At 39.9% G+C, this 24,967-nt stretch overlaps 1 protein-coding gene across 2 annotated transcripts in view; it reads left to right on the top strand.

Moving 5' to 3' along the window:
- The window catches only part of LOC124802838 (protein SERAC1), a 292,435-nt gene that overhangs the window by 112,363 nt on the left and 155,105 nt on the right, over positions 1-24,967 (top strand). For both annotated transcript variants that reach the window (XM_047263863.1, XM_047263854.1), the window contains exon 6: positions 2,760-2,892. In XM_047263863.1, the coding sequence (XP_047119819.1) occupies positions 2,760-2,892 (133 nt within the window). The remainder of the gene's footprint in view (positions 1-2,759; positions 2,893-24,967) is intronic.

Below are 24,967 nucleotides of genomic sequence, written 5' to 3' on the forward strand. Positions count from 1 at the left end.
TAAATTCTCAAAATATGTTTTGCTCAGCATAAAAAAAAATATGTAACCAGCACTGTGTTTAAACTAAAAGCATTTGAGCAACACAAAGTGAATGACGGTGTCAACTAGCACTCCAAGTGACCAAACGCTGAAACACGCTAAATATGGTTTGACAAAGGTGTCACGAGGATCACAACAACCACGAAACTGCTTGTGCATAGTAGAGGCGGTTTGGAAATGGTTGTGATTGGTCATGATATCTTCATTCGAATGAACCTAGTTACACCTCTCAGCCGCCACACCAGGTAAAGCTTGGCAGCGGCAGGAGATACGGCACAAATTTTTCCAACTTTTATACATTTATGAGTTCAGATCTGCTGAGTAGAGTGCCCTGGTGTCAAGAAACTTAACCACGTAATATTTATAAACATAACTGGGTGGCCAACATCTTGTTCTCCATGAACATTTTTTCGTAATGCATAAATTGCGGGAAAATTATAAATATGTTGATGCAAAATCAGGTGCAAATTAACATTGTGGCCAAAGGAAATTTGATGGGAATGATAAAAAATGTCATAAATGGCGGGAAAACATTAATTCCGGGAACGTAAGAGTGAGGTTATACTGTATTGTCTGTCATTTTACAGTCAGTCAATATTTATTTCATCAGTAATAAATTTAATTGAGAGGGTAGCAACTTTGGCTTGCCACACTGTCTACATTGCTACCCATTCATATCCTTTTTGCATAGAATGATTCATCAAAATTTTTACCTTATGGGTACTAATAAATGAATGGCATAAATGTATGGGTTAGATGTAGCGTTTTTTCCAGTTGGTTCCTTATAAAAATAAAAAAAAAATAAGGAAGGCAAAACTCACCTGTAACCAACTAATTCACGGTACATAGGCCCATTCAACTTTATACTGGTTTTACTAGCTTTTAAGCAAAAACTCTTTTTCTAGTTTTAGTACAAAATCTCCATACAAATCCACTTGTGGCAGCAACACTGTTGATTGTTTGTGACTATTTACTCAGGCAGGTAGGAGTGGGAGGTAATGAAAGGAGGGCAACAAGTAGGAGGATAGTAAGATATACCAGGGAAGGGGTGGAGGTGAGGAGGTTATGAGAGACATGAGAGGAGGAGAGACCCAGTAAGCAGTAGATACCGGGCCCCAGGTAGATGCTGTGTTCCTTGAAAGTTCAGCACAGCTGCCTAATGAACAAAATATGAGCATATGGCATATCTGCCTTTTCCTACATTGTTGAAAGCGTACCTTCCTAGAAGAGTCTTTTAATATATAGGGTGTTTCAGAAGTGATGGTCAATAATTCACACATGGAAAGTAGAGGCCAAAAGTAGCTAAAAAGCTCCAATAAAAATGGGGACTTACCAGCAATCATTCTTCCCGCAAACCATTTGCGACTCGAATATGAAAGTGGGAAAGTGACACGGGTTCACAAGATACCCTTTGCCACACACTGTGATAGTATAGGTTTAGATATAGACTGATGGATCTCAGTGGCAGCTGCAAAATGAATGCATAGTGACTGTCCAAAACTCTCTCTGTCTGTTTTCTGAACACACATTTTATAGTGTAGCTGTTAGTGAGTGCCATCTGTTTCCTCCTCTCCCTTTTCCGACAACTTCCTCTCCCTTCATTGCCCCATACATCTTACTCCCTTCCAGTTGTCATGTGCCTTTCTACACCTCTCCGTCACTCCTGTCAGCCTGTGCACCTGCTTATAAACAGTTAGCACTGCTGCAGCTGCACACAGGCACATTTGGGTATCTGTTTTGTTATAGCAGGGAGAGTGTGAACTTAGGACAGAAACATTTCAATAGCAAGAAAACTAGTGAAGTCTTTCTTATGTTATTTTTTTCTTTAGTTGATAGATAAATGCTTCCATCTATAATGCTTCCATCTTTATAATTATTCATCACATCTGGGCTCACCCTTACCATGAAGCAGACTGGGTTATATCTCAAAATAAGGCATGACCCTGTATTACTGAGAAGCTCCCTGTTTAGCAGATGACAGGTGTAGGCTGTTTTCATGGAACAGACACGACATTGTGGCTGATGAAAAGTATTGAGTATAAATGGAGTAATACAGTCTTTGACAACACCAGAGAGGAACTCTCAGATATCCAGCATTGCTCATCAAACATGGCGCCCTGAAATTGCGTGACTTGTCCTTTCACTGTTGCAGAAAAGCCTGTGCAGGTATTCATTGATCTGCTGTTAGCAATTATACTCTACTACATTATTTCCTTACTTATCTTTTACTAATTCTGTACTGTGTTGACCACTTCTTGATCACAGCAAAAGCTTCCCAATGGTGGAGACTTTTGATCGATGATTGACAGCTAATTTGCATCGTAGGAACTGTATTTGCTTACAGTCAAGTCATTTATGAAAACCTGTAAAAGTACATGGATGCCAAGCAAAATTATTGCCACTAACTCTGAAATATTTGTTTCCTCTATGTATGTTCAAATACCATGTAAACTGTGTGTTAGAAAATATTTCAGTGGAATATCAGTAAGCATCCACTACAATATTTTCAGCAGACTCCTACTAAATAATCCCATTTTGTATCAGATGATATGAATACATTTGTGCTGTTCTGTGTGTTGCGCTGGGACTTTATTTGAGAAAAAAGAGTATCCTGTCATGTTTGGAACTAGCATATTTGTAACAGAAAGATAATTATCTTACTCTTTTCGTGATTGGTGACAATTTCTTTATTTTAAGTTTGTATCGTAAAATTATTTCAGCGACAGGACAGAATATTTGATCCTGAAATGTCTTCAATAGAGCCATCTCACACGGTGCTTAAAGATGATGAGCTAATTCACATATGTGTTCAAAATTTGTTGCACCATTCAGCAATTGAAGATAATGCAAAAGGTAATGTCATTTTTCCTTTTCTTTAAATTGAACGTGGTTAATGTTATGGGAATGACTGAAGAAGGACTGATAATTAATGTAGGTTCATGTAAAGTGAAATGATAATTATGCACTAGGAACACTGTGGAGATAAATTTATTTGTTATTGTACCGTTTGTGTGAATTATGTTCATAAGTGAATGAAAGAATCCTTTTGGAGCACCAGGCAGGGATACTTTTTCAATGTTCACAAAAAAAGAATAAAATAAAATCTCTATATTGGCTAATGAAAAATTTGCAAAATACAGAACATTGTTAGAAAGATGCACATTACTCAGAAATAGTCTATGACTCAAAAGTACTGAACATAAACATGTAGATTAATAAATGTGTTGCTGACTTATACAGGAAGTCAATTAATATGCTGTACTCCTTCAAATGCCTTTTCTTGCTGCAGTTGTGGTAATGAAAAAAAATGCCATTGGAAAGATTTTGATGATGGGAATTAAGTGTAATGAGAAAGCAAAAAAGTGTGAAGTCTCAATTACACACACAATAATACAACAAATTAAAAAGAGAAGATAAAGTTCTACAAAAGGTGTAAATAAAAGATTAGACTAGGAATAACAAGGAGCACATATCTTCTAACGGCCACTTGATGTAAAGCTGAGGTATGAGACTGGAGAACATATTATGAGATATTAGAATTCAAAAGTACTCAGATTGTAGAAAGAGAAAAAGTATAAGTAAAGAAACAAAATACAAAGAAGTGTACATCATAAATTTATAGTGACAGATGGTTACTACTTGTAATTTCATGGTTGTGTGGACTAAGTTGTTTGAAAGTTGTTAGCTATTTTTTTATTTTTTTTATTTGTTTTTGTACGAGTTACAGTACTCTTGAGTGTTTTATAACATTGTACTATGAAGGAAAAAAAATAATTTACTTTTCCAAATTGTTACTGTTAACCCACATTCACATTACACTGAATTAAACTATTCATTAGAAAAATGAGAATATTACTACCAGACTCGGAGATAAACCCATTTGGCTGTTCTTATGATAGTAGCAATGCTCCTTATGTGAGGTGCTCTTGACTGTGTCCAAAGTGGGACATCTTGGCATTAGCTAAAGTATTACAGAGGGCAGCTTTTGCTCTGTAAACAGGTGAACTTTAATTACTGTATGTACCATATTACACAGTGTGATCATGGAAACAGCCAACATTGATTTGCACCTGCATACCACGAATTGAGTGAAATTATTAATGAGTTTATTTTGAAAATAGAGCATTCTCAAACTCTGTGTCAATCAGGGAAGATCCTGACCTAATTGCAGCATATCTTTCAAGTAGATTCCAGGGATGTTCTTGGAATGAAATTGTAAGGTACACCGTAGCCACAGCATTGAAGAAAGACCCTCTACTTTTAGTGTGTCGTACAGTGATACCAGCGTGTGGAGAAGAGAAAATTGAAGGTTCTTCTGCCTATACTTTCAAGCTGTCCAATAACATTTTTTAGAATATATAAATTACAATGTGAACCAAAATTCACACTCTCAGACACTGGAGCATACTAACAGTACAAAAACATCTCCAACACAATTTTGTCGTGTGCATATTGTACTAGAAGATGTTTCAAAGGAAGGCAGTGTGTCAGCACTGTTATCACATATGCAGCAAGTATCTAGATTTAGTGCTTAATTCTGCTCCCCAGACAGTGCAGTGGGTAAAGTCTTGCATTAGAATACTCCAGAGTTCAAGAGTTCTGTTTTGGGTCTAGGTATTTTGTTATTTACTTTTCTAATTTTGGTCTGCCCAATAATCGGCTGCATACACTGTTTTGAAAAACATGCATATCCTGCAACTATACTTTCCTTAAAGTTGAATAATTATTGGTTAAACATCTCAGAAACATTCATGAAGAGTAATAGTCAGATAGAAATGAATTACTTGTTGTAAAACAAAAATAACTCCAAAACTTGTCCAAGTGGAGATGTTAAATGTATGTGTTACATTCATCAAAAGTGGCCAGTTGTAATCTTTTAAATACACTATCAGTGACAGCATGTCTTTTACAAAATATACATATTCTTTCACGAAATATACATAGTCATTAGAATAGTTGCTCAAACAGACCTCTGAATATTTAGCAGCTTCTCTGAACTCTTCGCAGCTCAGATACTTCCACAGTTACAAGAGCTGCACGGAAGTTCACTACCAGTTTTCCCACTTTCATCAGTGGAGTAGAATACACATAACAAAGAGTTTATTAATTGCATCTGAAGCAAGTAACTAGACCTACTGATGATGTAATATCCAAAAGAAACGTAATGGACATAAAAATGGTAAGCATGATAATTGATTCCAATCAGTAGAACTGTTGACAGATGGGTGTACTGGAAACTGGATGAAAATGTAATTGAAGCAGTAGTGTGAAACAATACACTTAGACTATGTGGCTAAATGATTTACATGGCTACAGAGGAACTGCCTAGGATAAAAGAAGCGGGATGGACCAAAAAGGAGAGGGCTGGAGTAAGTGGTGGTGTAGTCTCTCTCATTCTCTCTCCTTCTTTTTTGTATTATTATTTTAAGAAAAGGGATATAACTGAGGAGAAGAGAAGCTGTGGCCACAATGGAATAGAAAGCACTGAGTGGTGTAGAGCATGGAAGAAACCAGGTAAAATGTTGAAATGTAAAATACACCTTTAAAACTGGAATATTAAAAACAACTGTACTCCCATTTCTGTGTTTGTATAAAACAATTGCATGTGTTTTTGTATAAGATGTGCTGTAATTGCTGTATATGATTAAGAAACCAAATACTGTATCACACAGTTAAAAAATTAAAAAAAGAAAGAAACTACACTTAGAACTGGAATCGAACTTGAGCACTCTAATACAAAACTCTACCCATTGCGCTGACTAAGTAGCACAGTTACTCAATTTTGAATCAAGATACTTGTCTTACATGAGAATTCGGTGTTGCCAGATTGCCTTCCTTTGGCTTCCTTTTACTACAAAAAATACGCATGTGACAAAATTTTGTTAGAATCAAACAGTGGCAAAAACTGGGATGAAATAATGACAATATTATGAAAACAATAGATTACTTCTCACGATATAGCAGAGATGTTGAGTGTGTTTGTTTGAGAGTGTATGTGTATATTGTCTAATTTGGATAAGGCCTTTCTAGCTGAAAGCTTGCTTGTTTGACCGTCTTTGTGTTGCACCTATATGCAACTCAGCATCTCCATTGTATGGAGAGTAGCAATCTATCCTTTTCATAATGCTGTCAACATTTTGTTACAGACATTTTCGCACTGTTAGTCTGCAAGGAATCACATTGTGGCAACCAAGTGTACAAATTTTGATTCATTGAGTATATGTCCATACAATTGCCAATTTTGTTTTCTGTTTCTCCTTAGCCCACCACCACATAATGAGGAAAGTGATCCACTTAGTCTATTTTCAATTTCTTTATCAAATATGCTACCAGTTTTTGTATATCATCTATAATGCAATGCATTATTCCTCTTTATTGAGCTCTGGATGATTTTCACCAAATATTTCATTAAGATGTTAAATTACAGAAAAGATTATTGAAAACTGGAGATGTGACAGAATAACATGACTTTCATTTTTAGCAAGCTTTGTGTTTGTGAAATTGTGCCACATTACACTGGGGTTGGATTCCTGAAAACTGATCTTGTTAGTCACCTCACATATTAAAGTAAGAGAAGTGGCTGGTTAAGTGCTGTATGTTAGAACCATTCTTATTCTGTGACTATCAGTTGATAATTTCATTTACACACACACACACAAATTGATCCAATTGTGCATGAATCTATGGTATGGACCGAGTCAAAGTTCAGAAATAATAATTACATAGAAAGTAAAACAACCTTATCTCAGATGTTTCAGAGACTCTTAGATTCTGACTGACACAGAGACCAAGAGGAGAAGAAAAAAATCAGATCCTGTTTCAGAACTTCATTTACTGTAAAATACTGATATATAGTGGATGAGAACAGGAGAATGAAATACACATGAAGGTAGAAGGGAGAAATGATTCAAGATCTTGTATTAGGGAAGATGTTTCCATTTTATATTTGCTTCCTGTGTTCTCTGTAAACAATGACTTACCCCCTGCAGTTCCATAGAAATATTGTCAACGAGAATTTCCTTATTTCATGAGTTGATGCACATTATTCTGAAAGAAGAGTATTTTCCACCAGAATAACAGTTATTACTCAAAAGTTTTGGAATCAAAATTAGGAGTGTAATAAATGAGTGTAATATGAACTTAAAGGAAAAAATGATGTTTTACTGTGTGAAAGTGCACACAATTTACAAACCACCAAGTACTGACAGGCTCACACAAATGCCTATCTTGTGTGAGCCTGTCAATACACTGCAAAGAAAAGTGAGTTGCTAAGCCCAGAAAATATAATGCTCTCTGGGCTTAGCAACTCACTTTTCTTTGCAGTGTAATATGAGGGCAAGGTAGAATGTTCTTGATCTGACTCAGAGTTGGTGTTGACATCAATGAAATTTTGTTTTTATTGTGCTAGTACATGTTACTCAATAATGTAAGCCCAATGTCAGCTAGATCAATAAACTAGTTTTGCTTACACGGATTTATAATGTAGTCATGTGTGCTTCATTCGAAAGGGTGTCCTGGAATACCACATCATCTAAAGTTCTTTATTTTCATGGTTTATTACCAACAGAAATTCAAGGTGCTGTTGATGCCGATCCATGTGAAGGATGCCCTGAAAATGCATGACTAAAAGCAAATGCAAAAATAGAGGTTTGGCCCATTAAAAAAATCTATGTCATTTTATATGACAATTTGTTTCTGTGGATGAGGTACCACTCTACCCCAGATATAAAAGTCATTGGTAGAAGTGGGTGGCCTTGTACCTGAAATAATGAATGAGGTTTCATGTTCCAGAAATGGCTGACTGTATTTTTTGATACGCAGAAGAGGTTCGTTTTGCTTACCTAGCAGAAGTTTAAAAAATGATGGACAATACTACGCAACACTTATATACAAATTAAATGACATATATGTGGAAGAGAGGGTTGCAAATGAAGAGAAAAATGGGCCATCTTTCATGCTGAGAAATTGCCTTTTCAGAAAGGTTCTTTGATAATGGGAAAGCTGGGGGATTTGAAATACTGATTTTGGAATGCCCACCCTACCCACTAAATTTGACGTCTTCTGTCTTTCACCTATCCCCACAGCTAATGAACTTGGTATTCGGAAAAGATATTTAGCCATAGATAGGCATTTTGTTGGACACTGCAGAATCATTTGTAAACTGTGACATTGTGTCATTATGGAGAAATCTGCTGTGATGTGGCTTTTTATTTTAAATATTCATTTCCAGAGAAATTCACATTTTATTTAATTATTTATACATTTTATGGTCTTCATTGGACCACTTAAGTTAATTGTATAAAAAGGACTTTTCTATGTGCATTAATGACGCTGATGATGTTTGTTTCCATTTACTTTACATTTCAGAACTGAGGAAATCGTGGTGATGTGTGTACTCTTGAAGCATCTTTTATGGTTTTACACAACAGTCGTCTTTCTTGAAGGGGATCAAATGCTTGTAGGTTTGATAATCATTTTAAGGCACCATTATCTTTTCATCACCCATTTCAAACCCAGTATCATAGACTTTGCCATTTCTTATATTCATTCTCTTCTGGCTATCCTTGCCGGATGACATGCTTATGTTTCTGGAAAACATTTCTGCTGTTTTTAGGGGGACAATTGTGTTTCTTTTAAGATATTTTGTTATTGTTGTTATTATTACACTCCTGGAAATGGAAAAAAGAACACATTGACACCGGTGTGTCAGACCCACCATACTTGCTCCGGACACTGCGAGAGGGCTGTACAAGCAATGATCACACGCACGGCACAGCGGACACACCAGGAACCACGGTGTTGGCCGTCGAATGGCGCTAGCTGCGCAGCATTTGTGCACCGCCGCCGTCAGTGTCAGCCAGTTTTCCGTGGCATACGGAGCTCCATCGCAGTCTTTAATACTGGTAGCATGCCGTGACAGCGTGGACGTGAACCGTATGTGCAGTTGACGGACTTTGAGCGAGGGCGTATAGTGGGCATGCGGGAGGCTGGGTGGACGTACCGCCGAATTGCTCAACACGTGGGGCGTGAGGTCTCCACAGTACATCGATGTTGTCGCCAGTGGTCGGCGGAAGGTGCACGTGCCCGTCGACCTGGGACCGGACCGCAGTGACGCACGGATGCACGCCAAGACCGTAGGATCCTACGCAGTGCCGTAGGGGACCGCACCGCCACTTCCCAGCAAATTAGGGACACTGTTGCTCCTGGGGTATCGGCGAGGACCATTCGCAACCGTCTCCATGAAGCTGGACTACGGTCCCGCACACCGTTAGGCCGTCTTCCGCTCACGCCCCAACATCGTGCAGCCCGCCTCCAGTGGTGTCGCGACAGGCGTGAATGGAGGGACGAATGGAGACGTGTCGTCTTCAGCGATGAGAGTCGCTTCTGCCTTGGTGCCAATGATGGTCGTATGCGTGTTTGGCGCCGTGCAGGTGAGCGCCACAATCAGGACTGCATACGACCGAGGCACACAGGGCCAACACCCGGCATCATGGTGTGGGGAGCGATCTCCTACACTGGCCGTACACCACTGGTGATCGTCGAGGGGACACTGAATAGTGCACGGTACATCCAAACCGTCATCGAACCCATCGTTCTACCATTCCTAGACCGGCAAGGGAACTTGCTGTTCCAACAGGACAATGCACGTCCGGATGTATCCCGTGCCACCCAACGTGCTCTAGAAGGTGTAAGTCAACTACCCTGGCCAGCAAGATCTCCGGATCTGTCCCCCATTGAGCATGTTTGGGACTGGATGAAGCGTCGTCTCACGCGGTCTGCACGTCCAGCACGAACGCTGGTCCAACTGAGGCGCCAGGTGGAAATGGCATGGCAAGCCGTTCCACAGGACTACATCCAGCATCTCTACGATCGTCTCCATGGGAGAATAGCAGCCTGCATTGCTGCGAAAGGTGGATATACACTGTACTAGTGCCGACATTGTGCATGCTCTGTTGCCTGTGTCTATGTGCCTGTGGTTCTGTCAGTGTGATCATGTGATGTATCTGACCCCAGGAATGTGTCAATAAAGTTTCCCCTTCCTGGGACAATGAATTCACGGTGTTCTTATTTCAATTTCCAGGAGTGTATTAGTAGCATTATTAGAAACATAACTATAAAGGAACCAGAACACAGCTATCACCTTTGGAATAACTTCTCCCTGCAGCTTCATCCATGCACACGTCTCCTCCTCCCACATCTCCTCCTCGCCCTGTCTTGGTCAGGTCCTTCTTCCCACCTGTGCGCATCTCCTTCTCGCTCTCTCTCTGACCATCTGCCCCTCCCCCCCTCTCCTGCTCCCTCTCTCAGTTTATACCCTGTTGCCCACCTCTCTCTTTCCATCCCCTGCTGTTCTCCTGTTTCTGCCTGTCCTATCATGCCCCTCTAACCTTGTGCATTCCCTCCGCCCACCTCTCTCTTTCCATCCGTTTGTCTATCCATGTCAACTTTCTTCCTGCCATGCCCATCTGTAGGTATAGCCCCTACACAAGAGTTTGACGAAACAGGCCAATACTACTCCCACAAGATGTCTGTCATGCTGAACAGCCTACACATTAGGAGCTTGGAAACAGGTTTTTGCCCTGAGGTGTATGCTGCCGGGCAACACAGCTAGATAAAGCAAATCAATAGTATTGCAACAACACACCTCACATGCGGCATAGGCTACATATGGGGCCTGGAAAACTGTTTTTGCTGCTGACACATAGGCAAAGTGGGTTAATAAGGCAGGCTGGTACTGCTCCAAAAGGATGGAAAACTATTTCATGGCTCTGACTTCGAGGCTGCCCGTAAAGCAGGTGGGTAAGGCAGGCTGACACTATTTCCACACAAGATGCTTGTCTTGCAGGGCAGCCTATATGGCAGGGGCTGAAGGCGAAGAGAGGTGGGGGGGGGGCGGAAGGGAAAGGGGGGGGGGGCACTTTTTTTCCTGTATATCTAGTCACATTTGAAACAGGAGGCTATAAAACCCACAGTTCTGATACTCATGAAGTTTGCTGTTTGTTTGCGTGGCACTGATGAACCAAAACATTATGATTACCTGCTCCATAACGTGTTGGTGCCCCTTTGAAACACAGTACAGCAGCAATTCTGCATGGCATGGCTTCAACAAACCTGCGGTAGCCTTCTGGAAGTATGTGGCACTAGACATCTATACTCAGATCAAGCAATTCTGGTAGATTACAAGCCAGTGATTTATGGGTGCAGAACTAGAGTTTGATGGCATCACAGATGTGTTCCATTGGGTGGCCAAGACATCAACATAAGTTCACTGTAACGCCCGTCAAACCCCTGTAGCTTGATTCTGGTCTTGTAACACAGCAGTTATTCTGCTGGAACATCCATCACCATTGGGGAAAATATCGATCATGAAGGGATTCAGGTTATCCACAATAATTTTTATGTCATGGTGTCTTCTGCTGTGGCAATAAGTGCAACAGGTGCAAACAGCTACCCACACAACATACATAACAGCAATGGTACTCCTGTCTGTGCAAGGCAGAAATTCAAACCAGCCAGCTTAATACCAGATTAACTGTCACCAGGTTAGCAGCAGATATTTCCTACTTCCGCCAAAGCCAAGTTTGACGCAGTCAGACAAAAGTGTCACTCCGTGAACAACTATTTAGGCCTGTGCTGCGATGGCAGCCAGTAGCATTAGCACAGCCAGCCACATTGAGAAGACCACCCCTGGACAGTGTGCTACCGTGATCAACTCCTCTACTCATTGCTGTCCCTGTGACGTGAGCTCTGCCAATGGGGCACTGCTGAATGGAGAGGACTTGCTGTTCTGTGTTCTGCTACATCTCCCTCATTTGGAAAATGTCAGACTTAGTGTTATTCTGTTCTCTGCTACATCTCCCTCACTTGGAAAGTGTCAGACTTAGTGCAATTATAACAAACATTATTCATACAGACCCTAGAGGATTCAACGTGTGATTGTTATTTTTGATCTCAGTTTTTTGAATATTCACTCAGTCCAGAAAGATTTTTGTGTTTCTTTTTTCTTTGGAAGCTAGTTATTGTGTTAATACAAAGTCTATTATGTTATTTCTTTATTTGCAAATAAAACTGTTTAATGGTATACCTGGTAAGCATTTCGTATGATATAACTGAAGTGAGGGACATATCACCTTCAATTACTGCCAAATGTTGCATGGAAGTTCAAGTGAATGCCCCTCATAATATTACTGCTCACACTGGTGTGTATCCATGGTATGATGTATGTTTTGAATAGCCATTCACCTGGATGATGACCTGTCCAGGCATGACTGTTGATCTGGTGCAACAACTGGGCAACAAATTTCCACTAATCCGTGGTAGAATCTCCATGATCCTGTGCCTACTGCAAATGTAATGGAGCTATCTGCTGTGGATACGTATCTTCAGTTATCTGCACCAAACTGTGTGCTCCTAGCGCCTGCATCAGGATTGTACTCTGTCATCAGATCTGCCACAGATTGCTGCCTATCCAGCTCTACAGAGCGGCCAAGCCACTAACCTGCATGTTCTCTGGTGATGTGCGGATGTGCAGCACCTTGTCACCTTATTCACAGTTTCATTGTCCTTCAACCACTTTCCATGGAAGAATGACAATAGCACATGAATAGCTGACCAGCTTCACTGTGTCTGAGGTGCTTGTTCCCAGGTAGTGGGCAATAACAATATATCCTTTGTCAGAGTTGTTTATCTCAGTGAATTTCCCATTTGCAGCCTGTATTATTGCTAGAATGATTTCCCATTTGTCTCATTTTTGATTATGTACTTTCCTTGCTGCCTCATGTATCTGCAGCACTACCAGGCAGCACTTATTCTTGCAGTGGGTATTGGTCATTATGTTTATACTTAAAATGTGACTAATCCTATCCTCCTCAATGAATATATTTTGTGATACTCAGATCTTTTTCATTCATCTCTTTATCAACACTATTTCATGAAACTAGGTTTAATTTTCTCTGAAACTCATCTCTTCTAATTGTTAACTATCTCAGGTACCTTTTTTAATCACAGTTCTTTCCAGTATGTCTAAAAATGGAGTTAATTAATAGATCCACTCTTGTTTACTACATATATAAATGACCTGACATGGAGTGAGCAATAGTCTGCAACTGTTTACTGATGATGCTGTAGTGTATGGGAAAGATAATCATTGGGTGAGTTTAGGAGGATACAGAATGACTTGTATAGAACTTCTATATGGTGTGATGAGTGGTAGCTTGCTCTAAATGTGGAAAAGTATAAGTTAATGCAGATCAGTAGGAAAAACAATCCCCTGGTGATAAAATATAGTATTAGTGGTGTGCTGTGTGAAACAGTCACATTGCTCAAATATCTAGATGTAACATTGCAAAGCAACATGAAATGGAATGAACATGTAAGGATGGTTGTAAGGAAGGTGAATGGTTGACTTTGGTTATTAGGAGCATTCTAGGAAAGCATAGCTCGTCTACAAAGAATGCTATGTACGGAAGATTTGTATGATACATTTGAATTTTGGTCAAATGTTCAGGACCCCATCAAGCTGAGTTAAAGGAAAACACTGAAGCAATTCGAAAGTGGGGTGCTAGATTTGTTATCAGTAGGTTCAGTCAACATGAAAGTATTCTGTAAATGCTCCATGAACTCAATTGGCGATACCTGGAAGGAAGAAGGTGCGCTTTTCATGAAACAGCATTGAGGAAGTTTAGAGACCAGCATTTATGACAGATTGCAGGGCAATCCTACTGCCACCAACATATGTTTAACACAAGGACTGTGTAGACAAGGTAAGAGAAGTCAGGGCAAGTCCAGTAGCATATAGATTGTCATTTTTTTCCTCACTCCATTTGCAAATGTAACAGGAAAGGAAATGGTTTGCAGTGGTATAAGGTACCATGCACCTTGCAATGTATGGTAGCTTGCAGAGTGTTGTGTGCATGGAATAAATGGAGTTTTCATCTAAAAAGAAATAGGTAAGAGAATCTCTCTTTCACTCTCAGGGCAAGGGCGAGAAACTTACAGCTTGCCCTCATAGCTGAAGTTTTTTAAATTTTCTGATTTTATTTGCGGTACACAGAACAGCAAATAATATTGTTGTTGTTGTTGTTGTTGTTGTAACTGTTGTTGTGGTCTTCAGTCCAGAGACTGGTTGGATGCAGCTCACCATAATACTCTAATGTGTGCAAGCCTCTTCATCTCCGAATAACTACTGCAACCTACGTCCTTCTGAATCTGCTTAGTGTATTCATGTTGTGGTCTCTCTTTATGATTTTTCCCCTCCACACTTCCCTCCAATTCTAAATTTGTGATCTCTTGATGCCTCAGAACGTGTCCTACCAACCAATCCCTTCTTCTAGTCAAGTTGTGCAACAAATTCTCCCCCCGTCCGTGCCCAATTCTATTCAGTACCTCCTCACCAGTTACATGATCTACCCATTTAATCTTCAGCATTCTTCTGAAGCACGTCACAATTCAGAAGCGTGTATTCTCTTCTTTCCTAAACTGTTTATCGTCCATGTTTCACTTCAATACATGGCTACACTCCATACAGACACAGTCAGAAAAGACTTCCTGACACTTAAATCTATACTCGATGTTAACAAATTGCTCTTCTTCAGAAATGCTTGCCATGCCATAGCCAGTCAACATTTTATATCATCTCTGCTTTGACCATCATTAGTTATTTTGCTCCCCAAATAGCAAAACTCATCTACTACTTTAAGTGTCTCATTTCCTAATCTAATTCCCTCAGCATCACCCGATACAATGCGACTACATTCCATTATCCTTGTTTTGCTTTTGTTGATGTTCATCTTGTATCCTTCTTTCAACACAGTGTCCATTCTGTTCAGCTGTTCTTCCAAGTCCTTTGCTGTGTCTGACAGAATTAAAATGTCATCAGCAAAACTCGAAGTTTTTATTTCTTGTCCATGGATTTTAATTCATACTCCAAATTTTTCTTTTGTTTCCTTTACTGCTTGCTCAATATACAGATTGAACAACATTGGTGATAGGCTACAACCCTGTCTCACTCCCTTCTCAACCGCTGCTTCCCTTTCGTCCCCCTTGACTCATACAACAGACATGTGGCTTCTGTGCAAATTGTAAGTACCCTTTCACTCCCTGTATTTTAACCCCTGCCACCTTTAGAATTTGAAAGAGAGTATTCCAGTCAACATTGTCAAAAGCCTTCTCTAAGTCTACAAATGCTAGAAATTTAGCTTTGCCTTTCCTTAATCTTTCTTCTAAGATAAGTTGTAGAGTCAGTATTGCCTCACGTGTTCCAATATTTCTATGGAATCCAATCTCATCTTCCCCGAGGTCGGCTTCTACCAGTTTTTCCATTCGTCTATAAAGAATTCGCATTCGTATTTTGCAGCCATGGCTTATTAAACTGATAGTTCAGTAATTTTCACATCTGTCAACACCTACTTTCTTTGGGAATGGAATTATTATATTCTTCTTAACGTCTGAGGGAATTTCGCCTGTCTCGTACATCTTGCTCACCAGATGGTAGAGTTTTGTCAGGACTGGCTCTCCCAAGGCTGTCAGTAGTTCTAATGGAATGTTGTCTACTCCCGGGGCCTTGTTTCGACTCAGGTCTTTCAGTGCTCTGTCAAACTCTTCACGCAGTATCATATCTCCCATTTCATCTTCATCTACATCCTCTTCCATTTCCATAATATTGTCCTCAAGTACATCGCCCTTGTATAGACCCTCTATATACTCCTTCCACCTTTCTGCTTTCCCTTCTTTGCTTAGAACTGGGTTTCCAACTGAGCTCTTGATATTCATACAAGTGGTTCTCTTCTCTCCAAAGGTCTCTTTAATTTTCCTGTAGGCAGTATCTATCTTACCCCTAGTGAGATAAGCCTCTACATCCTTAAATTTGTCCTCTAGCCATCCCTGATTAGCCATTTTGCACTTCCTGTTGATCTCATTTTTGAGATGTTTGTATTCCTTTTTGCCTCCTTCATTTACTGCATTTTTATATTTGCTCCCTTCATCAATTAAATGCAATATCTCTTCTGTTACCCAAGGATTTCTACTAGCCCTCATCTTTTTACTTACTTGGTCCTCTGCTGCCTTCACTGTTTCATCTCTCAAAGCTACCCATTCTTCTTGTACTGTATTCCGTTCCCCCATTCTTGTCAACTGTTCCCTAATGTTCTTTCTGAAACTCTTTACAACCTCAGGTTCTTTCAGTTTATCCAGGCCCATCTTCTTAAATTCCTACTTTCATGCAGTTTCTTCAGTTTTAATCTACAGTTCATAACCAGTTAATTGTGGTCAGACTCCGCATCTGGGCCTGGAAATGTCTTACAATTTAAAACCTGTTTCATAAATGTCTGTCTTACCATTATATAATCTATCTAAAACCTTCCAGCGTCTCCAGGCCTCTTCCATGTATACAACCTTCTTTCATAAATCTTAAACCAAGTGTTAGCTATGATTAAGTTATTCTGTGTGCAAATTCTACCAGGCAGCTTCCTGTTTCATCCCTTATCCCCAGTGTGTATTCATCTACTACTTCTCCTTCTCTTCCTTTTCCTACTATTGAATTCCAGTCACCCATGACTATTAAATTTTCGTCTCCCGTAACTATCTGAATAGTTTCTTTTATTGCATCATACATTTCTTCAATCTCTTCATCATCTGCGGAACTATTTAGTTGACGTATAAACTTGTATTACTGTGGTATGCATGGACTTTGGGTCTATCTTGGCTACAATAATGCATTCACTATGCTGTTCATAGTAGCTTATCTGTGTTCCTATTTTTTTATTCATTATTAAACCAACTCCTGCATTACCATTATTTGATTTTGTATTTATAACCCTGTCTTCACCTGGTCAAAAATCTTGTTTCTCCTGCCACAGAACTTGACTAGTTCCTACTATATCTAACGTTAACCTGTCTATTTGCCTTTTTAAATTTTCTAACCTACCAGCCCAATTAAGGGATCTGACATTCCAGACTCTGATCTGTAGAACACTAGTTTTGTTTCTCCTGATAATGATGTCCTCCTGAGCAGTTTACGCCCGGAGATTGGAGTGGGGGACTATGTTACCTCGGTGTATCTTACTCAAGAGGACACCATCATTATTTAACCATACAGTAAGGCTCAATGCCCTTGGGAAAATTTACAGCTATGTTTTCCCCTTGCTTTCAGCTGTTCGTAGTACCAGCACACCAAGGTCATTTTGATTGATGTTACAAGTCCAGATCAGTCAATCATCCAGATTGTTAATCAGTCATGGAATATAATAGATATATATGTGTTTTTAAATGGGTGTCATTATATATCCATAGAAATATTATAAATGTGAAAGTAACTCCGTCTGTTACGCTTACATGACTAAACTGCTGAACCGATTTTGATAAAATGTGGTATGGAGATAGCTTGAACACTGAGGGAGAACATATGCTACTTTAGAAAGTGCGGAGTTCAACATATTTATTGATTTTAAGAATATAACATGAAATATGAAATGTAATTACTCTTTGAAAAAGCTATTTAGTCTATGACTTTTGAACCTTATCATATTTGTGAAAATGCTTTTATTGTTTTGAATGTTCTACTTACTATGATTCAGTATAATGAATACAATGTTTATACAGTCCTCTACATGTTTAATTCATGCATCCATGATATTTTATACGCGGAATGGAATATGTTTCTTATAAGGTCTTTGTTAAAATTTGTGAGAACAGCTCATGGCCATGCAATTTCATGATCATGGTTTCCTGGATTCAATTTCCACTGGGATCAGTTTTTTCCTGTTCATTTCTGAATTTATGCGTTGTCCTCATCATCATTTTATCAATAATAACATGCAAGTCACCGGAGTGGTATCAAATAAAAATATTTGGACCAAGCTCCCGATCTTCCTAAGCAGGGTCTCCTGTCCAATAAAGCCATACACACATTTTATTTCATTTTACTGATAAGCAAGCACATACGTGGGTAACAGCTAGAACACAATACCTATACAATCCCCAGTGTTTCTAATCCATGCCAATTGATACTTCCATACTAATATTATAGATGCGAAAGTAGCTCTGTCTGTTACATTTTCACGACTAAACTACTGAGCCGATAGCCATGAAATTTATCTTGGGATAGCTTGAATCTTGATGAAGAAGACAGGCTACTTTACAAAGTGTGAAGTACAAGATATTTATTGATTTGATGAATGTTAGATAAATTAAGGAAAAATATTTACTCTTTGAAAAAGCTACACTCATGTTCAGGGGAAAAAAAGAACAACTAGAGATAGAACATCCATATTCACAGGACATGTACATTAGTATGTGCTGCAGAAATGGTTAGCATTTGACCCATGTCAGCCTGTCAATTTGAGGTCAACATACATATCAAGGCTGAATGCCACCTGCCAGTAAAATGTGCCTGTGGCTCTCATTGTCACTACAAATCATAGGTAATGGGTCAGTGCGACTTGAGCAGACATGCAGGAAGCCTCGCACATGTATGTGCAAACCCTACTGCCAAATCACTCAGTTTGAAAGAGGGCACATTATTGGCATGAGAGATTATGATGCATCCATCCAGAAAATTGCTGCTTGTGTGAGACGAAGTGTTCGGCAAATGGCGTGCCGAAGGTTCATGGAAGACCATAGAACACGATGAAATGGGCCAGTTTGCACCACTCAGGCCACCTCCTCAAAAGGCTGAAACGTCATCCGATTGGCGTTGCTGGATAGATCTGCATCTTCCTCATCTCTGTCACAACAGTGGGACAGTGTAAAACATCGTACACTATCAGGAGTGACAGTTCGTCACCATTTATTACTGCATGGGTTATGTTCGCATCATCCAATACTCCGCCTACCTTTGATGAATGTGCAGAAACATGCTAGACAGCAATGGTGTATGGAACAACGTCACTGGGGATAGGAGCGGCATCAGATAATGTTTTCTGAAGAACCCAGGTTCTGTTTGTTTGAAAATGATGTCCACATTTTGCTTTGCCACAGACTGGGAAAGCAGCATCACAGTGACTGCATTCGCATGAGACATACAGCACCAACTCAAGGCCTTATGGTGTGGGGTGCTGTTGGTTTGTGTCCATGGCACTGTCACCAGTGTGACCTACGAGAATGATGTCCTGCAACCCATAGCCATACTCTTTCAGCACAATGCCCCAGATGGCATTTTTCAGTAAGACAATGTGTGGCCACATGTTGCAGTATGAACACATGCCTTCTTGGTGTCACAGGAAATCAGCCTTTTGCTCTGGCCCACCAGATCACCAGACTTGTTGCCAATTGAAAATGTGTGGGATATGGTGAATCAATGGGTGTAGCACTGCGGCCCAGTGTCAACCACCACAGATTAACTTTGGAACCAGGTGAATGCAGCATGGATGGCTATACCACAGGGCACCGTTTGTGCCTTGTACACATTGGTGCCATCACGCATGGTCCAAGTTATCAGGACCCATAGCGGACCCCGTGCGTACTAGGCAACAGGACACACGATGAACTGAGATGACTGAAATGCTAATCATTTCTGCAAAACGTACTAATGTATGTGTCCCATGAATATGAAAGTCCTATCTCTAGTCTGTTTAAGGTGTTCCATTTTTTATGAACATGAGTGTTTACTCTCTCTCTTTTGAACTTTTCATATTTGTGAAAATGCTTTTATTGGTTGATATGTTCCAAGTGTTATGATTCAACATAATTGATATGATGCTTATTTAACTCTCAACATATTTAATCCATACTTTCATAATATTACCTGTATTATTAATTGTGAAAGCAACTCGCTCTGTTAAGTTTTCCTGACTCTACCGTTGAACCGATTCCGATGGTGTTTGGTATGGAGGTAGCTTGGGGCCTGAGAAGGTCATTGGCTACTTTGGAAAGTTGTATCTTTTTGAATATTATTCATGTTTTTAAATATGGTATTTGTGAGTGGCATGCAGATGACACTGGCATGTGCATCAGCGACTCATAGTGCCTATAAATTATTATTGTGACAGTGCAAATCCGTTATTGTGGACATGGTTTATGATGTTGAGTTTCTACACCACCTGGCATAGGTGGAGAGGTTTGGTGGAGATACAACAATAAAATCACACAGTAGGTGGACAACTACAATAGAATCGAATGGTAAGCCTGAGAAATACTTTAAACCATTACTGTAAACCTTGCAAACATAAGTCTGATTTAGCATGTAATTCTAAGAGAGCTTAAACTATGAAAGTTACTCAAATCCAACAAGCCTTAGAGGAATCCCATGTCCACTGGAACTCGGATGCAGAATTTCAGGTGGCCTTAAGAGCTACGGAGACATTAAAACATTCAGAAGCCCACCACATTTCAGCATCATATTTCTTGTACAGCTTCCAAGACTCTTGAAGATACACCACAAAAGCATCGTTTAAAGGCTGTACGACAAACAGAGTGTCGTACCTTTACATGTGGAATGTGGCAGTCTTTTGGTGAGGTTGCATTTTATTATGATCTATTAACTGACTATGTTAGTCATAAATTAATCATTTTAGGGGGATGGATCAAAAATCTCACATCCAACACTAGGTGAACCAGAGGGACCCCTAAAAACCCTACTTTTGCATGATTGTAAAGAATCAAGGCATTTTTAAAAATAATTAGAAAATATAAGCATGCTTTCAGATTTGACATACAGCAAAATAACAGAAACACATTCATTATGTACCTACATACCAGCAATGCATACATTTTTTATACATACATCTCTACACCAATACATATACAGATGTCTCATAAAATTACTAGTTTACTTACTCGCCATCACTCATTGTAATAAAATTACTGATATGTGAGCGAAGCAGTGGGTAACAGCTAGTTATATATATAATTCTTTTGCTAACTTTTTTGCCTCCCTGTTTGTCTTCCATTTACTATCGCTGTAAGCATCCTCATTGTATCTCTTTAATTGGGCTATTGAATGTCTACCATTGTTGGATTTCAGTTTATCCTTTATTCTAATAAAACTGTCAGTGTAAGCACAGCATGTGTTAATTATGTGCTCCTTACAATCTGACCATTGACTGTCTAATAAAAATGACAGATGATTATTTTTCAGTTTCCCTTATTAACCAACATGATTCATTACCTTTTTCTCAACAGCTAAGAAACTAGTAGAACAGCTATAAAAAGGTAAAGCTGTCATCAAACTGAAGTTTGGCATGAGCTTAGTGCATGTGGTATGCTATTGCCTACCTCCGACCATTCAACTGACTACTTAACCAGTTACAGGGGTCTGAAGCTTAACATTGACTCCAAACCACAGTGCAACTCGAGATTTCTCACGTGAATGGATATTGCCAGAGGTAGTAAAATTGAAAAGTGACAAATAAAAATCCCAGAACTTATCAGAGAATGAACAGGAGACATTTTGGTTCATTGCCTGGCACTTGGCGACCAAGCCACACAGAACAGCTGTTTTGCTGTTGTTATTTTAAGAACAGCTGTACACAACCCTAGTGAACAGAAAAACAACCATTCCTGCACAGGTCTGAAATATACTATATGCTCATTTTTTCTAGATCACTAGTAGAGCAGCTGTCTACTGCTGTGTTAAGGTAAGGAGGGCGGCTGATGCTGATTCAAATCACAGCATGGTGATGGTCAAGTATAGGCAGAGGATATCAACAAAAAATCTATAACCATGCAGAAAGGAATAGAAAGTGTGATGTGTGGCCAGTCATCATCAGTGAAAGAGAAGGAGCAGAATTCCAAACAGTAGGACTCTGCTTACTTGTGGGAAGAGGAAGGATCCTCAAAGGTAGGGGACCGTTCCTGGCAGAAAAGGCAGCCACGCAAGAGGCTGTAAACAGACAGGTGGTAGTGTATAGGGGTGACTTACCTGACGTGTAATGTAGTCATGAAAATGTCAAGCGCATTTGGAAACTGGACAGCCTCTATGATGAATGACCAATAAACGGACATGGACTGATCTAATAATGGTTACTTGGAATGTACTAAGTCTTAATAGAGCAGGGGCACTTAGGAACGTGAAAGACCAACTGAGAAAGTATCAAATAGGAATAACATAGTTGCAGGAGATTAGGTGGTAGGAAGCCTGCACCTGGGATTCTGCTGATTACACAATGGTTGGCAACTCCAGTGGTACAGCCAATCTTGGAACAGGTTCTTAGTACACAGGGCATTCAAGTCAGTGGTTTTGAATTTTGTGTGCATAAATGGTAGGAAATGGCCACTGAGAATAAAAATAAAATCCTTCTATATGACACATGAGTTGCTCCCACATTCCAACAGGGGGAAGCAAATGATGAGGTCAAAGACTCGTTTTATGAACAGCTTGAAGGCAGATATGATGCTGTATTGGAAAATGATGTGAAAGTGGTTTTAGGAGATATGAATGCCAAGGTGGGAAGAGAAACAGGGTTTAGACCAAATGTGGAAATGTACAGTCGAGATGAAGGGTTTAATGACAAAGGATTGAGGGTTGATTTTCCCATAAGCAAAAACCTCACTGAAAGCAGCACCATATTCCCACAAAGGAATAGCCATCAAGGAATGTGGAAATCTTTGTGTGAGTACACAGTCATGTGCTTATCCAAAGACGGTGTGGTTCAGACATTAAGGATGTTAAGGTGAGAAGGGCAGCTGATACTCATTCAGACCACTATGTGGTGATGGTCAAGTATAGGCAGAGGATACCAGCGAAAATATATAACCACGCAGAAAGAGATAGGAAGTATAATGTGGATCCAGTCACTACCAGTGCATCAGTGAGAGAGACAGAGCAAAATTCCAAAGACAAGTGGATGAAGGGATGTGTGTGATTGCCTTTGAGGAGGATGCTAACCTTGAAGTACAGTGGCAGCTGATGGAAAGATCAAAACAACAGGCAGTGGAATACAAGCTGGAACTGGAAAACAGAGTTATATGAAGTGAGTGGTATAATGATGACTGTGATAAGGTTATTGAGGAATTGATTAACATAGGGAAAGAGATGCTGTTGTGAGATACATGGGCTGTCATACAAAATGATCAAGAAATGAGACTTTTGTATCTGCACAGGCGTGACGATACTGCTACTCTGCACTGACAGCACAGGAACTTCATCAGTCGATAGTGGCTTGATAATAATCATGGAACAGAACCCCGTGAGAAGAAATGAAAACTCGCCATGTGAGTCAACCTATGGGCAACAGAAAGTCCAAAACCTTATAGAGACATGCACGGGAATAAAATCAACACATAGATGTTGTGGGTGGTGTTGACTGCGTACTCGGCAATAACACTGGACACACAGACCGAGGTGAGATCCACAGTATATGAGCTTACTGTAAGCACTGGCCTGTCCAACTTCTTGCCGCCCTCAGGTACACACCTCCCACCAAGTGGAACTACTCATACTACATGCCACATGTGGCCTCCTTTGCAGGTGTCCACAAAATTCTGCTGCACTACCCACACCAGCTTCTCTGTCTCCATTGTGATAGCCACTGAAAAGGCCACTTATGGCTGAAAATTGCCAGACTTGGACCATGGCCTTCACTGCTGCCTCCACTGGAAGGATATGGGGACTGAGCAATGGGGGTCCACTGGCAGCAATGGAGGCAAGGAGTGAGGCAGAGGAGGAGGAGGGCGGATCAAAATCCATGAGGCTACATTGGCAGGTGCAGTAGCAAGCCCCACTGGGGCCCGAATTTTCAGGCAACAGAAGGACAATAGAGAGTGCAGCAATGGGGAGGCACAATGTACCATATTTACTTGAATCTAAGCCACACTTTTTTTCCGGTTTTTGTAATCCAAAAAACCGCCTGCAGCTTAGAATCGTGTGCAAAGTAAGCAGAAATTCTGAAAAATTTTGGTAGGTGCTGCCACAACTAACTTCTGCCGTCGAATATATGTAGCACTACACAGGCCTGCTTTGCAGGCACAAAGATAAATACTGGCGCCGAAACCTCCGAGTCAGTAAATAAATTAAAAAAGAGGTGGAAGACGAGCTCTTTCCTCCGCCCCGAGTTTCGACCACTGCATTTTCATACATTATCCAATGAAGTAAATACAAATTCCGTATTGTTCATCTTCGAATGTAGCAGCATTTCAATGTACTATGAAAATCCGACTGGCAAGACTGTTTGGGATGTTTCTCAATATGGCCAACTCTACATTCTGAATTTTTTCCTACCTGTGAGAAGAGATCGTTGCTAATAGGAACTTTTATGAATTCTGAATCACATGCAGTATTCTCTTCATCATAAGAATAATACCAATATAAACATTTTGCCATGTATTCTTTTGTGTTTTTCTGCTATCTCATTTAAATCCTGTCTGCCTAATAAACTACGAAACTAGTGTGAGACAACAGCAAACGCAGAAGAATATACATATCATGTCATGTTTATATTCGTATTATTCTTATGTGTAATAGTGATATAGTCAGAAATGAAGCACGGCAATTGACTAGATTTTTAAATCTAAGATGACTCTAATTTCTGTGCAGAATGTAATGTACAAAAGTGGCGTCTGCAAAGATTTTCAAATGGCGAAAAATTTTAGGTAAACTCTCGTTCAGAACATCTTCTATCACACGCAGTCTATTATTTGGTTCTTGTTGATCGTTATCAAAGAAAGCAGCAGTGTAAGTAACAACAAATAGCAGTCTCTTGCCATTGTTTCGCTAATGAGACAATTCCTCTCTCTTTTTTTTTTTTATCGTAAGCGGCGGTAGTGCGCACAAAAGCAAGTCATGCCGTGAGCGGCGACAAGTCGTAAACACACATTATCAGAATGCGACAAACAATGCATGACACAGTACAATAACGCATTTTCAGCTTAGAGTGACGAAAACACCTAAAACAAAGAGAACAGCACTTATCAGATCAAAGAAAAATAAGCAATTGATTCAAACCAGACAAAGCACATGAAAAAGGAAGGGTACCCGTATAAATATGGACAGAGC

The sequence above is a fragment of the Schistocerca piceifrons genome, chromosome 1 (genome assembly GCF_021461385.2).
Source record: "Schistocerca piceifrons isolate TAMUIC-IGC-003096 chromosome 1, iqSchPice1.1, whole genome shotgun sequence".
Taxonomy (NCBI): domain Eukaryota; kingdom Metazoa; phylum Arthropoda; class Insecta; order Orthoptera; family Acrididae; genus Schistocerca; species Schistocerca piceifrons.